Here is a 17,744-nt window from a genome sequence, read left to right on the forward strand (position 1 = left end):
CAATGTTGATTTCACCAGTTTCCTCATCTCCTCTCCCCCACCTTATCCCAGATCCAACACTCCAACTCGGCATCGCCTTCTTCAACTGTCCTCCTTGTCCATCTTCCTTTTTACCTATCTTCTCCACCCTCCACTCCAACCTATCATCATCACCCTCCACCTTCATCTACCTATCACATTCCCAGCTACCTTCCCACAGCCCCACCCCCTTCCTATTTACGTCTCAGCCCCCTTGGGCCTCCCCCTCCATATTCCTGATGAAGGGCTTATGCCCGAAACGTCGCCTCTCCTGCTCCTCAGATGCTGCCTGACCTGCTGTGGTTTTCTAGCGCCACACTTTTTGACACAGAATGTTTTCTGTCAACTATCGCTGAAAGTCAGGAGGCATGGGATAGAGGGAAATTTGGCCAATTGGATAGAAAACTGGCTAACCGGTCTAAGTCAGAGAGTGGTGGTAGATGGTAAATATTCAGCCTGGAGCCCAGTTACAAGTGGAGTTCCACAGGGATCAGTTCTGGGTCCTCTGCTGTTCGTAATTTTTATTAATGATTGGATGAGGGAGTCGAAGGGTGAGTCAGTAAATTTGCAGATGATACGAAGATTGGTGGAGTTGTGGATAGTGAGGAGGGCTCTTGTCGGCTGCAAAGGGTATGATGCAGAGCTGGGCTGAGGAGTGGCAGATGGAGTTCAACCCTGCTAAGTGTGAGGTTGTCCATTTTGGAAAGACAAATAAGAATGCGGAATACAGGGTTAACGGTAGGGTTCTTAGTGAGGTGGAGGAACAGAGGGATCTTGGGGTCTATGTTCATAGGTCTTTGAAAGTTGCCACTCAGGTGGATAGAGCTTGTAAGAAGGCCTATGGTGTATTAGCGTTCATTAGCAGAGGGATTGAATTCAAGAGTCTTGAAGTGATGTTGCAACTGTACAGGACTTTGGTTAGGCCACATTTGGAGTACTGTGTGCAGTTCTGGTCGCCTCACTTTAGGAAAGATGTGGAAGCTTTGGAGAGGGTGCAGAGAAGATTTACCAGGATGTTGCCTGGAATGGAGAATAGGTCGTACGAGGATAGGTTGAGAGTGCTAGGCCTTTTCTCGTTGGAACGGCGAAGGATGAGGGGTGACTTGATAGAGGTTTATAAGATGATCAGAGGAATAGATAGAGTAGACAGTCAGAAACTTTTTCCCCGGGTACAACAGAGTGTTACAAGGGGACATAAATTTAAGGTAAAGGGTGGAAGGTATAGGGGAGATGTCAGGGGTGGGTTCTTTACCCAGAGAGTGGTGGGGGCATGGAATGCGCTGCCTGTGGGAGTGGTAGAGTCAGAATCTTTGGTGACCTTTAAGCGGCAATTGGATAGGTACATGAATGGGTGCTTAAGCTAGGACAAATGTTCGGCACAACATCGTGGGCCGAAGGGCCTGTTCTGTGCTGTATTGTTCTATGTTCTATGTATCATTCTGTACCAGTGGCTCAGTGGCTGCATCACCTTCAGATTGAGGGTGAAACTGAGAACTTGTTGGAATTTTAACAAGATTGCTGGAAAAAGCACAGCAGGTCAGGCAGCATTCAAGGAGCAAGAGAGTTTACGTTTCAGGCATAACCTTCCTTCAGTCCTGAAGAAGGGTTAAACTCGAAACATCAACTCTCTTGCTCCTTGGATACTGCCTGACCTGCTGTGCTTTTCCCAGCACCACACTTTATCAACTCTGACTCTCCAGCATCTGCAATCCACATTTTCTCCTATTTTAACAAGACGGAAGCACAGGGACGAGTCCCTAGTTCCAGAAGCTTAAATTTAATGTTTACCTTGCTCTCTGTGCACCTTCTCCACAGCCATAAAATTGTATTCCTTGCTCTGTTCTATTACCCTAATGTATGGTTCATAGTTCCTTGAAAGTAGTGTTGCAGATAGATAGGATAGTGAAAGAGACATTTGGGGTGCTTTCCTTTATTGGTCAGAGCACTGAGTATAGGAGTTGGGAGGTCATGTTGCAACTGTACAAGACAGTGGTTAGGTCACTTTGCAATACTGCATGCAATTCTGGCCTCCTTCCTATTGGAAAGATGTTGTAAAACTTGAAAGGGTTCAGAAAAGATTTACAAGGATTTTGCCAGGGTTGGAGGATTTGAGCTACAGGGAGAGGCTGAATAGGCTGGAGCTGTTTTCCCTGGAGCATTAGAGGCTGAGGGGTGACTTTATTGAGGTTTATAAAATCATGAGAAGCATGGATAGAATAAATAGTCTTTTCCCAGGGGTGAGGGAGTCCAGAACTAGAGGCCAAAGGTTTAGGATGAGAGGGGAAAGATATAAAAGAGGATCTAAGGGGCAACTTTTTCACACAGAGGGTGGTGCGTGTTTGGAATGAACTGCCAGACGAAGTGGTGGAGGCTGGTACAATTGCAACATTTAAAAGGCATCTGGATGGGTATATAAATAGAAAGGGTTTAAAGGGATATGGGCCAAGTGCTGACAAATGGGGACTAGATTAGGTTAGGATATTTGGTCGGCATGGAAGAGTTGGACTGAAGAGTCTTTTCTGTGCTGTGCATCTCTATGACTCTATGATGTGATCTGCCTACACTACACACAAAACAAAGCTTTACACTCTATCTAGGGACATGTGACAATAATAAATCAAATTTAAAAAGTCACCAGGTTAGACTGAACTGTCTACCTTTACTCAAAAATATCCGTTAAGACACACGGATGTCCCAAGTCTCATTAAGACCATTATTATCCTCCAATAACTCGCTTTAAACATAAATAGTTGGCTGCAACTTGACGTACCTTTTCTCCAACTTTTCCGAGTTCGCCAATGGGTCCCATGAATCCTGGTTGTCCCTTGTAAAGGAAAACAAATGGAAAAGTTTGAATAACAGGGACTAAAACATCTGACCCCTCTATTTGGGGATTCAGTCAAAGCAGCACTTGTACTGTTTTCCAAATGAGCAGTTTTCAAGAATACAAGAATGTAACAAATAGGGGTAGGAGTTAGCCATTGGACCCTTTCAAGCTGTCCATCAGTTCAATAAAATTACGGCTGACCTTTTATCACATTCCCAAAATATCCCCATGTCTCCTAACATCCAAACCTTTATCAACATTTGCTTTAAACATGCTCAATGATTGAATATCCCAGGCTTTCCTAAGGACAGAATTCCAAAGATTCCCAATTCTCTGAGTGAAGAAATTTTTCATCACCCCATCCTAAATATCACAAGATCCTTACAGTGTGGAAGCAGGCCATTCAGCCCATCATGTCCACACCAATTGTCCAAAGAATATCTCACCCAGACCCACCATATCCCTGTAACTCTGCATATCCCATCCAGCCTGCACATCCTTGAACACTATGGGCAATTCAGCACGGCCATCCACCCTAACCTGAACATCTTTTTGACTGTGGGAGGAAACCAGAGCACGCAGAGGAAATCTGCACAGACACAGGGAGAATGTGCAAATTCCACACAGGCAGTGGAATTGAACTCAGGTCCCTGGTGTTGTAAGACAGCAATGCTAACCACTGAGCCATGATGCCCCCCCCTATATCTAGCCCCTTATTCTGATACTGCAACCCCATGCTCTTGATTTCATATGTTTCTGTGGAACCATCTCTCATTCATTCCCTTTCCTTCCCAATTAAAAATCTGTCCATCCCAACACTGAGTATACTTAATGAATCAGCCTCCACAGCCCTCTGCATGGAACATAACAGCACAGTACAGGCCCTTCAGCCCTCAGGAAAAAATTCCACAGATAAAACAGACTAGTGACTGGATCTGTGTGTGCGTGGATTGTAAAAGTATTTCCATGCATTACAATAATAAGGACAGCAAAATGGAAAATTCCTCTGGAATAGTATCAAAGATCACAGGCCATAGACTCTACCATGATGATTCAAGTCTGACTGTAATGACAAAGGCAGCTAATGAGCGTGATTTCCTTGTTCCATTCAACCTCTGATTGTCACCCAGGATGGAAGTAACAGTTCTAAAAAAAAAGGTAAGAGATTTTCTTTGGAAACTCAACTGTTGTTCATACATTAAAAAAAACTGAAAGAACTGAGGATGCTGTACATCAGAAACAAAAGCAGAAGTTGCTGGAAAAGCTCACCAGATCAGATAGCATCTGTGAAGAGAAAATCAGAGTTAATTCCCTCAGTTCTGGGGAAGGATCACCAGTCTCGAAACATTAACTCTAATCTCTCTCCACAGGTGCTGCCAAACCTGCTGTGCTCTTCCAGCCATTTCTGTTTCTGTCACATTGCCACATCATTCACTAATTACTAATCAGGAGTAATTTCATCCTCACTTTCCTGAGATTTTGTTTGCCTTTCCTATTGTCACTCCCCCGCGAAATGAGTGGAAGTGGGATTTGTAGACTGCTGAAAACCTACAGGAAAACCATTCCCAGCCCATGTACATCCCTGGGAACAATGTGTTGTACTGCCATTGAACAGACGTTTCTCTTTAGAGGATTCAGAATCCTGTAGCACCAGAATTTCCTCTCCTGTATTGTTGCCCGTTTCAATGCGTTTTCAACTGGGTTGACGGCAGTCCAATGGATCAGAATTGCAGTTCCCATTGGGATCTTTCACCTCAGCCTATACCACAAGCCTGTCCACCATCTACATGGCACCAGTCAGGAGTGTGATGGAATACTCCCCACTTGCCTGGATGGGTGCAGCTCTCACAACACTCACGAATTTTCACACCATCCAGCAGAGGTATGATTGGCACTCTCCATCTAACACCACCAATATGCACTCTTCCATCACCAATAGTCAGTGCAAATAGCGTGTACCATGCGCAGGATGCATTGCATCAAGGCTCCTTCAACAGCACATTCCAAACCTGAGACCTCTACTGCTTGGAAGGGACAAGGGTAGAGGATACATGGAAACAACCACCACCTACAAGATCCACACACTGTCCTGATTTTGAAATATATCGTCATTCCTTCACAGTCAAAATCTTGGAAATTCCTTTATAATGGGTCCGTGTGTTTATGGATATATGGATTGCAGTCGTTCAAGGTGGTAGCTCATGATCACCTTATCAAGGGATAGGCAATAAGCAATGTATATGAAAGAACACAAGGAGGAGGCCGTTTGGCCCATGGAGCCTGCACTGACAACCCAACTAGTTACTCTCCTCCTGCTCTTTCTATATATCACTGCACATTTTTAGTTTATAAATAGGGACACACCTTCCAACACATCTAACTCATCTTTACTGTTTAGAACCAAACTTAGAATCAAACTGGACAATGTTCCTGACTTGAAAATGCTGGAGATCATAGCGGGTCAGGCAGCATCCACAGAGAGAGAGAAACAGAGAGCAAGCTAACAGTTTGAGTCTAGATGACTCTTCATTTAAGTTTACGTCAGCTTTGATGTCTGACCCACTGTGATCTCCAGCATTTGTTGTTTTCAGTACAGATTCCAGCATTTGCCGTAATTTGTTCCTACAATGTTTCTGGGTTTTTTTTTGCATTTGCTCTTGGGATGTGGGTGTCACTGGCCAGCTCACATTTATTGCCCATCCCTAATTACCCAGAGAGCAGTGAAAGCCAAGCACATTGCTATGGGTCTGGAGTCATATGTAGCCAGACCAAGTAAGGAGGGAAGATTTCATTCCCTAAAGGACATCAGTGAAGAGATGGTGTTTTTTTTAATGATAGATGTCACTGTCTCTTTCAGAGAAACCTTTCATTCCACACTCTTAGTGAATTCAAATCTTGCAATCTGCCAGAGTGTGATTTGAATCCAGATTGTCTCCAGAGGGATTAGCCTGGGTTTCCAGATTCCTAGTCTAAGATACGACCATGATAGTACTCTCTTCCTGCTTCAGATCACAGTGCAGCATGATTCAGAATGTGCTTGTTCTTTCTTAAATGCTTTAACTCTGATTGCAGTCACAGCAACAATGCTGTAATTTAACAAATTAAAACTTAATTTGCTGGGATTTTACTGGTACATTCCAGCTAGGACCCACAGGTGAGTGACGTTTGCTTTAAAGAGTGAGCAGGCAAGTGGTTGCCTGGTATTTGCCATTGTAGGAGAGTGAAGAACTCATCATTGGCCATGGAATGATTTCCCCAGTGGACTCTCCCCCAGATAAATGCCAGACCTCAGTCATAGACCTCTTCATCTTAGCCGGATGCCCCTCCGTACAGCGCTGACGGTTGTAGGATCACAGAATCCCTACTGTGTGGGAAATGGCCATTAGGCCCATCAAGTCTGCAATGACCCTACAAAAGGCATCCCACCCAGACCCACCTTTCTCTGCATTTCCCACGGCTAATCCACATAAACTACACATCCATGGACACTATAACATGACCAATCCACCTAAGCTGCACATCTTTGGACTGTAGAAGGAAACTTGAGCACCTGGAGGAAACCTATGGGGAGAATGTGCAAATTCCACACAGACAGCTGCCTAAAGTTGGAATCGAACCCAGAGTCCCTGGCACTGTGAGGCAGCAGTGCTAACCACTGAGCCACATGTCAATAAACTAGACCGTTTTTTAAATTTGTGATGTTTGCGTCAGGGCATAGCCCATCCCTAACTGTCCCTTGGGTGGCTGGTGGTGAGCTGCCTTCTTGAACCGCTATAGTCCTTGGGGTGTAGGGACACCCACAATGCAGTCAGGGATGGAATTCCAGAATTTTGACCCGAGGACAATGAAGGAATGGCAAGTTATCTTCATGTCAGGATCATGTGTGTGGCTTGGAGGGGAACATGCTATGTTACAGCAACACAGCAAAAAGTATCACTCAGCCTATAATTACACTCCCAATCGTATGCTGTTGGTAACCTCTGAAGTATATTTAATAACTTTAATTACAGAAGTCTGCATGGTGAACGAAAAGCACAAAAAAAAGTACACAATGATTACAACATTTGTGCAAACTCTCCAGACAACAGTCTGGAAATAAAACATTCTACACAGCTTGGCCAACAGTGGCCTATTTCCCAAGCCTGCCTTTTAGTTGACTCTGGATTGAGCAGTTAAGTTTCTGTAGGTCCCAAAGGAGAAAATTATTTCAGTTTCTGTCTCATCTGAATGGATTTGAGATCCAAACATAATACTCAAAAATACCCTCCCAATTTGAACATCAAATATCGCCCCCAGAATCTATTTTTTCTTTATTGGCACATTGAATTTTGCCATTTCATAAGCCACCTTTTATGTGCCAAGATTTGTAAATTCTCACAGTCATTTATGTTATGTATTTTCATCAGACCATGCACTCAAATGGTGCCATCAGCATCTTTGAGACACGAACTATTTACAGACTAGATAAAAACTGAAAGAACTGTGGATGCTGTAAATCAAAAACAAAAACAGAAATTGTTAGAAAAGTTCAGCAGGTCTGGCAGCATCTGTGGAGAGGAATCAGAATTAATGTTTTGGTTCTTCAGAACCGAGGTTAACTCTGATTTCTCTCCACAGATGCTGCCAGACCTGCTGAGCTGTTCCAGTGCTTTCTGTATCTACAGACTAACCGGAGTTCAGCAACAATTTTGTTTATGCATTGAGAACAGGACAATTAATGGTTACCTGTTCTCCGACTTTTCCCACCTTCCCAGTATCGCCGGGTTCACCCTGAGAGTGGGAGGAGAGAGAGAGGGAGAGAGAGAGAAAACAATGACAACTTCAGATGGTGCTGTCTCTGAGCAGAAAACAAAATGTATTTGTGCAGCTTTCTTTTGAATTGAGCCCACGGGCCAGTTTTAAGTGTGGCTAGCTTCTCAGGGATCTATGTCTCACCTTCATGAGCCACTCAGAGAATAGTGAGCATGGGATTGCATTAGTAGCATTTCACTGAGAAAGGCAGCACCCAGGAGATAGAGTGGGTGCAGGTTACTGAGCATTACCGGCCCAACACCCACTTTCGGGATTATCAAAAATTTTCTCCCCACAAATAGGCAGTAAAAATCCTTGGAATTTCTGCAAACCTTCCTGTACTTCAGGCGTACATTAAAAGGTCACTGTTTTATCACTAAAATATTACACAGTTAATACAGAACAAACAAGATTGACATTGCAACTTTCCCACTATTTTCCTTGCAGGATATATGAAAATAGTAAAGCTTGGAAATGAATAGACTGGTCCACAATACTGGAAATTCAGCGAACTGGTTCTTAATACTCGGAATCAAATGTACTGGTCCTCAGTACTGTGAACTGAACTGTGAACTGTGGCCCTTAATACTGGGAATTGAATATACTGGTTCTCTATATTTGGAATTGAAAAATACACGTTCTCTATACTTGGAATCAAATGTACTGTTCCTATATTGGGAAATGAATGTACTGGTCCTCTATACAGTACTGGTAATCAAATGTACTGGCCTTCTATACTGGGAATCAAATCTGCTGCTCCTCTGGGAATCAAATGCACTGGTCCTCTACATTTGGAACTGAAATGTAATGATCCTCTCTCCTTGAAATCAAGTGTATTGGTCCTCTATACTTGAAAATGAATGTATGGTACACTACACATGGAACTGAATGTACTGGTCGAACTGGAGGACTACTCTGAGATATAGAAGACAAACTGGACCAGTATGCATCATTTGCAAGTTTTACTAATTTTTCCTTCTAGGATGTCACATGACCCAGACCAGTATATCTCACTGGCCAGTTTTAGTGGTTTTCACTCCTGCATTGGGTAAAACCAAAAGAAGTTTCAATCAAAACTCCAGAAGAAGGCCACTCAGCCCTTCGAGCCAGCTTTCCCATTCAATAAGATTGCGTCTGATCTGATTGTTATCCTCAACTCTACAATTCCTGCACATCCCCTGAAAATCTTTCATCTCTCTTAAGAACTAGGAACCTGTCCACATCCGCCTTAAAAATAGTTAAAAGATTCTGCAATCACTGTGTGTTGAGGAAGGGAATTCCACACGGTTGGCGTTTTCAGTCAAGAAGCAGGCCTGTTGTGCAGAATGGCCAGCATGCTCCCTCGGTCCTGTCCACTGTTGTGCTGTAAAAGCCATCATCACGGATTTCACAACCCGCAGGTCCTTCAGCTCCTCGCTAAGGTCGGGAAGGGTGTCCCAAAGCACTGGAACGCCAGCCGGATTTCCCCTCTCCGGTCATGATGCAGGCCTCCTTGCTGGGTTTCTGAGCAGCAGCAGCTGGGAGTGAGGAGCAAACCATTTTGCCTGTTGACAGTCGTGTTTGAGGTGAAGTCTGGGATATCGCCTGGGATTTTCCAATGCTGCAGGGGTTGGGGGGGGTGAGGATGGTGGGGACTTCCAGACCCAGACCGGAGTCCCAGACCTTCCCAAATTTCCTAATTGGGAGGCAGTCCCATGGAATAACCCCCACCCCAATATGGGGCTACTTTATGAATTTTCTCATCAAGTGTTTTGAAATGGGGTGGGGTGGCCGGGGGAGGGGCGGCGAGAACACCTTTCTGCTGAAATACCCTCTCAATGTTTTATAGAATTTTATAGAATTTACTGTCAAATGTATTTTTACAAGAAAAATACAATGAACAGTGTTGTATGTCGCCCAGCATGATGCCACAATTATCCACCACCTTCCACAGCCTCGTGCTGTTCTTGAGCTGTGAACTCCCTAACAGACCTCCCCTCTGGGTGTTCGGCCTGATAACCTTATTTGGGTAGCAAAATGCGCCCCCCCGATTACGCCATTGCCTTAACCCCTTTCCATGGGTCTGGGGACTCAGAGTGATTCCCAGCTCCTGATTTCTCACCCCTGGAGCGAAAATGCAGGCTACTTAGTGTGTTACGCAGATTAAACTCCATGTTCCATCCTGAAGTGATTACATGGGACGCTGATTCACAGCTGTGGGGATAATGGTTGGTGTGGTTATAGTTTAGAAGAAGTGTTAAGTGCACAACTGTTGAAAGATTAAACACACATTATGACAGAATGGATGGGTGTAGCAAAAGAATAAAACTAAAATTGGTTCAAGTTCACAGAACACTTAATGCTCAGAAATGCATGAATTTGTTTTGCTCAGACAGGCCTTCGGGGTAGATTTTAACTCCGTTTGGTAAGTGGCCCAAAATACAGCTCTTCATTAGTATTCCTCCTGGCATTTCAATGACAGTTGCTGTCAAAGCAGTGGTCCTAACTAGAAAACTCTCAGCTGTGGTCCCTCAAACTGGGTGTTGTGAGGAAGACAGGACCAGTCCAACCTCAAACATTGCTGGGAACTGGGAGAGAACTAGGAGTGTGCCCTGCAGCTGGCTACCAGCCACCTTGGTTCCTGGACAACTACCATAACTTGTTCTAGCTTCAGCAGAGTATGCAGTTTTAAACTGAAGTGAAACGGGGGTGACTCGCTGTCTCCTGTGACTTTGAGACAGTAGGGACAGAAGATGCTAGAAGTCGGAGTCAACAAATAGAACGTAGAACATTACAGTGCAGTACAGGCCCTTCGGCCCTCGATGTTGCGCCGACCTGTGTAAGCAATCTGAAGCCCATCTAACCTACACTATTCCATTCTTGTCCACATGCCTATCCAATGACCATTTAAATGTCCTTAAAGTTGGCAAGTCTACTACTGTTGCAGGCAGTGCGTTCCACGGCCCAACTACTATCTGAGTAAAGAAACTACCTCTGACATTTTTCCTATATCTATCACCCCTCAATTTAAAGCTATGTCCCCTCGTGCTAGCCATCACCATCTGAGGAAAAAAACTCTCACTGTCCAACCTATCTAACCTTCTGATTATCTTGTATGTCTCAATTAAGTCACTTCTCAACCTTCTCTCTAACGAAAACAGCCTCAAGTCCCTCACAGCCTTTCCTTGAAGACCTTCCCTCCATACCAGGCAACATCCTCGTTAGTCTCCTCTGAGCCCTTTCCAAAGCTTACACATCCATCCGATAATGTGGGGACCAGGGCTGTACACAATACTCCAAATGTGGCCGCACCAGAGTTTTGAATAGCTGCAGCATGATTCCGAAACTCAATCCCTCTACCAAGAAAAGCTAACACACCGTATGCCTTCTTAACAGCCCTCTCAACCTGGGTGGCAACTTTCAAGGATCTACGTACATGGACACCGAGATCTCTCTGCTCATTTACACTACCAAGAACCTTACTATTAGCCCAGTACTCTGCATTCCTGTTACTCCTTCCAAAGTGAATCACCTCACACTTTTCCATGTTAAATTTGCCACCTCTCAACCCAGCTCTGCAGCTAATCTATGTCTGTGTAACCTACAACATTCTTCGTGATTATCCACAACTGTACCAACCTTAGTGTCATCCGCAAATTTACTAATCCATCCTTCTATGCCCTCATCCAGGTCATTTATATAAATGACAAACAACAGTGGACCCAAAACAGATCCTTGCGGTACCCCTCTAGTAACTGAACTCCAGGATGAATATTTTCCATCAACTACACCCTCTGTCTTCTTTCAGCTAGCCAATTTTTGATCCAAACTGCTAAATCCCCCTCAATCCCATGCCTCCCTATTTTGTGCAGAAGCCTACTGTGGGGAACCTTATCAAATGCCTTACTGAAATCCATATACACCACATCAACAGCTTTACCCTCATCCACCTGTTTGGTCACCTTCTCAAAGAACTCAATAAGGTTTGTGAGGCATGACCTACCCTTCACAAAATCATGTTGACCATCCCTAATCAACTTATTCCTTCCTAGATGATTGTAAATCCTATAACTTATAATCTTTTCCAACACTTTGCCCACAACTGAAGTAAGGTGTACATGTCTATAATTTCCAGGGTTATCTCTTATAATCTTTTCCAACATTTTACTCACAATCGAAGTAAGGGGTATAGGTCTATAATTTCCCTTCTTGAACAAGGGAACATCATTTGCTATTCTCCAGTCTTCTGGCATTATTCCTGTAGACAATGACAACATAAAGATCAAAGCCAAAGGCTTGGCAATCTCCTCCCTGGCTTCCCAGAGAATCCCAGGATAAATGCAATCCGGCCCAGGGAACTTATTTTTTTTTTTGCACTTTCCAGAATTGCTAATACCTCCTTCTTATGCACCTCAATCACAAGCACAGCAGGTCAGACGTCACCTGAGGAGCAGGAAAGTCAATGTTGCGAGCAAAAGAGTTTGACACACACTGTTTCCTGTTCATGTATCCCACAGTACAGGCAAGTGAACACTCAGGCAGGGCTTGGCTCGTTCTGGTTCAATCTGATCAGCTAAGTTGAGGCCAAGACCAGCCTGACTGAGTGTGGAGGTTGTGAGGAAAGGGTTGGGTTTGTATCCCAGAGCTACACTTCCTTTCTGAACTCTGGACAAGTTGTTTCTGCAGTTGGGCCTTTGACAGAAACAAGCTGTGTTCAGTACTGTCAACACTACTGCAAGGTAACAGGGGCACAATTCAAGAGTGTACTAAGGAACACAGGGGGCTCTGTGTGTATCCATCTCAGAAGCTGTGGTAGGACCACACAAGAGGGGGCAGTAAAGCGTGTGGGATCCCAGACGTCATGAATTGAAGTACTAAGTCCAAATCATGGAGGTTACTTTGAACTGTTATAAAGCTCTGGTTAGTCCACATGCCGAGTATATCATTCAATTCTGGTCTTTAGGAAGGATGTGAGGGCCCTAGACAGGTGATCTATCAGAATGGTTCCTGGGTTGAAGGGTTCTAGCAACGAGGAGAAGCTGCGGTTGTTCTCTCTGGAGAAACTGATGGGAAATGCACAAGACTGTGACTGATTTCAGTAAGCCAGGCAAAGTCAAAAGGTTTCCCTAAGCTCATGGTACAAGGGCCAGGGGACACAAAGCTAAGGCTCTGGGTGAGAGATGATCATGCAAGATTTGAAGAGGAACATTATTTTTCATGCAATGAGTGGCAACGAGCTGGAACTCATTGCCCAAGGGAACATCGGAAATGGAGACAAGCATGGATTTCAAATGGAAATTGGATGGGTACTTGGAATCCCTACAGTGTGGAAGCAGGCCATTTGACCCATCGTGTTCTCACCAACTCTCTGAAGAGCATCCCACCCAGACCTACTCTCTACTCTCTCTCTGTAACTCTGCAATTCCCATGGCTAATCCATCTAGACTACACATTTTTGAACTGTAGGAGGAAACTGGAACACCCAGAGGAAACCCACGTAGATGCAGGGGGAATGTGCAAACTCCATACACAGTTACCCAGAGGGTGGAATCAAACCCAGGTTCCTGGCTCAATGAAGCAGCAGCGCTAACAACTGAACCCCCATGATACCCCAAGGAAAGGAAATAAAAAAAGGCTATGAGGACAGAGCGGATGAATGTGATGGCTGGATTGCTGTGTAGAAAACCATCATGGATTCAATGGGCCCAAATAACATCCTTCGTTCCCATAAGGATGCTAGAGAATCATATTAGTACAATCAGAAAGGATATCAGTGAATATTGAGCAGATGTAAGCCAGGCTTGTTTGAGGAAGCAAATCCTGACCTTGTTAAATACATTTTGGACTTTACAGATAACAGGTGTACCTTGAGTTAAATATACATAAAGCAGACCCAATGTGACCCAGACTTTGACAGCAAGCTAATGCCTTACCTTTGGGCCATCGGGTCCTGGTTTCCCAGGAAATCCTCGCCTCCCAGGACGTCCCTGTGAAAAACACACAGAGATGGAACAAATTTAATGCGAAACGTTGGATCGTGCAAATTAACTTCAAAAACCATTCTGCATTTTAAAACACATTCGGTCACTGGAAGGACTACTTTGGTATGTCAGAACTTTGCTGGAACAATACAACTGACTTTGAAAGTGAAGAGAAGCTCCCAAGCTGCTCATCTCTCACATTTCTGACAATGGGCCACACGGTCAATCAGCACGACAGCTCCAAATGGCACCAGGAACACAGTGGCAAGAGGAGGCCATTCAGCCCACCTGGGTTCTTCTGTAGTTCAGTGAGATCATGGCTGATCTGTAAGCTACCTCCACCTGAACTGGCCACTCTAATGGGTGCACCTCATTTTCTGGTCTGTGTTATCACAGAACAAGCTAAGGTAGCTTTTGGAATGTGACATACCTCAACATTATGGGACTCACTTCATGTTAACATTGTGATGTAAGGTATGCGATTTGTATATATTTTTGTATCATTTACTTTACAGCTAGGATTTTGAACCGTGGCATATGGGTTTTAGTCTTTAGAATTTGGATTTTGAACTGGTGGCATATGGGTTTTATGTGAATATGAGGGGATTTAAATGATTAACTTGTTAGTATTCCTGAAGGCATGCCTTTTTAAAACTAGTGTGCAAGAGTGAGCCCCTGGGATAATTCTAGGAATTTGTTTTTATTAGGAGAGTTTTACAAACAGACAGTGCAAACTTGAGATGCATTAGTTTGTTTACTGTTTCGAAGGATCAGAGTTTTTTTTTGCTCAGGGTAACATTCCAAATCTTGGAAGGTGTTTGTTTTTCTGTTCACAGAGTCTTAGTAGAACCGAGATGTATGAAACAGCTTCTCCTGAAGAAAGGAGATCCTTTAGAATTGTTGGTGTAAGGGTTTTAGTGTGAAACTCCAAGACAGCAGTGTTTGATTAGATTACATTACAGTGTGGAAACAGGCCCTTTGGCCCAACAAGTCCACACCCACACCGACCTGCCGAAACGCAACCCACCCATATCCCTACATTTACCTAACACTACGGGCAATTTAGCATGGCCAATTCACCTGACCTGCACATCTTTGTGACTGTGGGAGGAAACCGGAGCACCCGGAGGAAACCCACGCAGACACGGTGAGAACGTGCAAACTCCACACAGTCAGTCGCCTGAGGCGGGAATTGAACCCAGGTCTCAGGCACTGTTAGGCAGCAGTGCTAACCACTATGCCACCGTGCCGCCCAGGTTTGGTTAGAAACCTGAAAGGGTCAGAATCATAGAATCCCTACAGTGTGGAAGCCAGCCATTTGGCCCATCAAGTCCACACAGACACTCTGAAGAGCATCCCTCCCAGACCCGCCCCATACTCTGTAACCCTGCATTTCCCCTGGTTAATCCACCTAGCCTGCACATCCCTGGAAGCAAAGGACAATTTGGTATGGCCAATTCACCCTGACCTGCACAACTGTGGACTGCAGTAGGAAACCAAAGCACCCGGAGGAAACCCACGCAGACACGGGGAGAATGTGCAAACTCCACACAGACAGTCACCTAAGAATGAAGTTGAACCTGAGTTCCTGGCACTGTGAGGCAGCAGCACTAACCACTGAGCCACCTTGCTGCCCCCTTATTTGAAGCTGAAATGGTTTAAGCTCTGTTCTGTGACTAATCAGGTAAGAGGTTATCAAATTCACAAGGCAGGGAATTGAAAGTTAGTTAGGTTAAACCTGTGGCTGTGATACAGAAGCAAACTCTCCCTGGTTGGGGTAACCAGGAAACCCTAAAGGTAGAGATCTGCCATCTGCACTGATACCAACACCCACAGTTAAAGCTGCTAGGTTCTCTGATAAGATAGACCACTTAGACATCCGAAAAGGCCAAAAGATGGAGGTTGGAGGTCAGCCGGTACCTGAAGTCCCTCGAGTGGACATTGCTCAAACTTGGCACGATGCACAGACTGAAGAACTCCTAGCCAAACAGAGTGGCTGGTAGGGTTCTTGCAGGTGAATGCTCCTCCCAGGGGTTCCCAGTGGGTGGGGAGGGGAGTTGAGAAGGATGGAGAGGGTGTTGAAGTCTTGCTCTGAACTGAATGGGTAGCAAGGCTGGAAAGCCTGCCCTCTGAAAAATGCCCAGGGATTGAATTAGTTTGGTGTCAGCATGTTTTTCTCCTCTTTCCTTCCATTATAGGATCCCCTGTGAAAGACGTCAGTTCAACCTCAAGCCAGAGATTTGCTGCACAAAGTTGGCTGGAGTTCAACACAAAACGGGGCTAGGGCACAACACAAGAACGGCTGATGTGGGAAAATGGGAATACTGATACTGCAAGAGGGTGTCCTTGTGGAGCTGAGACAGTGTAAGGGGGAGATTTCCTGTGAGCCTGACTGAGCTGGACTAACTTTGATGTCAGTATTAGGTGCCAAGGAATATTCATTTCTCAGTAGGAATGTCCCTGACCTCGCTCAACGTCAAAATATTCATAGCTAAACTTTTACATGAAAAAAGCACTTCAATCAACTCCTGAGAACTTGTGCCTGAGTTTGCTTTGATTTTTTTGCTCAAATGGTAGATTGTAGCCAATGCCCCGCTGTGTTCTCAGTGAATAAAGATCTTATGCTGATGCTGCAACTGAATTGGTAAATGGAATAAGAGGGTTATCAGATGACAACAGACGGATTGCAATATAGATGCCACTTTCATTGGCACTGTGGTCTATCCCAAATCAAAGTGCAGTTCAGGGATTTCTGCACTCATTTAATACTGGCCTTTTGATGTTAACCTCTTCATCACTGGTAGCCGGAGCCCTAAGCTCTCTCCAAAATCTCACCATTGTCCCCTTGAAAAATATATTTTTTGATCAAGCTTTAAACCATTGGTCCTAATGTCTCCTAACACATTTTGGTTTCAAAGTTTGTTTTATCAAGGTCATGAGCAATGACTTGGAACATTTTATTTTGCCAAAGGCCATGCATAACTCCTCGTCATTGCTCTTCTACAATTTGCACCCATTCTTCATGGACAGTTACTGGTACATTAACAGCCTTGCATCTTGCTTCCCAGTCACAGTTAGTGGGTATTGCCAAAGTCGATTATACAGCCACAAACTTGATCGCCCAAAACATCAGTCCAAAAATAATGTTGACACTTGTTTGCAAAGGATGATTTAGCAGCCCATTCCAAACCACACTCACTGAGGGCTTTCCTGCATCTCAAGGAGAACTCTCTTCCCCCAGGATGGTGAGCTGCCAGGGTTGGACTGGGGTGGACAATGTCAGAAGCCACATGATACCAGATTATAGTCCAACAGGTTTATTTGAAATCACAAACTTTTGGAGCACTGTCAAATGATGAATCACTTCACCTGATGAAGGGCAGTGCTCTGAAAGCTTGTGATTTCAAATAAAGCTGTTGAGCTATAACCTGGTGTTGTGTGACATCTGACTTTCTCTTCACCCATGTCTTGCTCAATGACACCCTTTCACAAATCTTTTACATCCCTTATGTCCTCAAAACCTCCAAATCAACTCCTCCATGCTATCCTTTCTAACAAATCACATTCAGACTCTGCTCCAAATTTTCTCCACTTCCTTTACATGTTAACTGAAGCTCCTTCATACAGGGAAATGGAGTGTGACCTCCACAGAGTTTGCGGCTTGCTTCTATCTCAAACCGAGTACTCACAGCCTTCTTGGTGTTCCTTCCTCAGAAGGATATACAGCGCTTCCTCCCTGAAGCTAAACTCTGTCTTTCATCTCTACATTTTCAACTCAACCATCTCTTTTTCAAATTTCAAATAATGCTCACTAACCCTCCCCAGAGGGCAATTAAGAATCGCCCAAATTGCTTTGGGTCTGGAGTCATAAGTAGGCCAGACCAGGTGAGGATGGCAGCTTCCTTCCCTAAAGTTCATCAGTGGTTTTTTTCCTGACAATTGATTCATGGTCGTCATTAGACCCCTAATTACAGAATTATTCAAATTCTACCATCTGCTTTGGCGGGATTCAAACTCTGGTCCCCACAATGTTAGCTGGGTTTCTAGATGAACAGTCTCTGGATTAACAGTCGAGAGTGTGGCACTGGAAGAGCACAGCAGAACGGGCAGCATCCGAGGAGCAGGAAAATCGATGTTTTGGGCAAAAG

At 44.5% G+C, this 17,744-nt stretch overlaps 1 protein-coding gene across 4 annotated transcripts in view; it reads right to left on the bottom strand.

Annotated features, from left to right (window-relative positions):
* The window catches only part of col27a1b (collagen, type XXVII, alpha 1b), a 707,279-nt gene that overhangs the window by 228,101 nt on the left and 461,434 nt on the right, over positions 1 to 17,744 (bottom strand). For all 4 annotated transcript variants that reach the window (XM_087998238.1, XM_087998237.1, XM_087998236.1 and 1 more), the window contains 3 exons: positions 13,549 to 13,602; positions 7,571 to 7,615; positions 2,789 to 2,842 (listed from right to left, as the gene is read on the bottom strand). In XM_087998238.1, coding sequence (XP_087854364.1) covers positions 2,789 to 2,842; positions 7,571 to 7,615; positions 13,549 to 13,602 — 153 coding nt within the window. The remainder of the gene's footprint in view (positions 1 to 2,788; positions 2,843 to 7,570; positions 7,616 to 13,548; positions 13,603 to 17,744) is intronic.

Source organism: Chiloscyllium plagiosum, unplaced genomic scaffold (genome assembly GCF_037043375.1).
Source record: "Chiloscyllium plagiosum isolate Xiang-an unplaced genomic scaffold, Cpla_swu_hap1 HiC_scaffold_21, whole genome shotgun sequence".
Classification (NCBI taxonomy): domain Eukaryota; kingdom Metazoa; phylum Chordata; class Chondrichthyes; order Orectolobiformes; family Hemiscylliidae; genus Chiloscyllium; species Chiloscyllium plagiosum.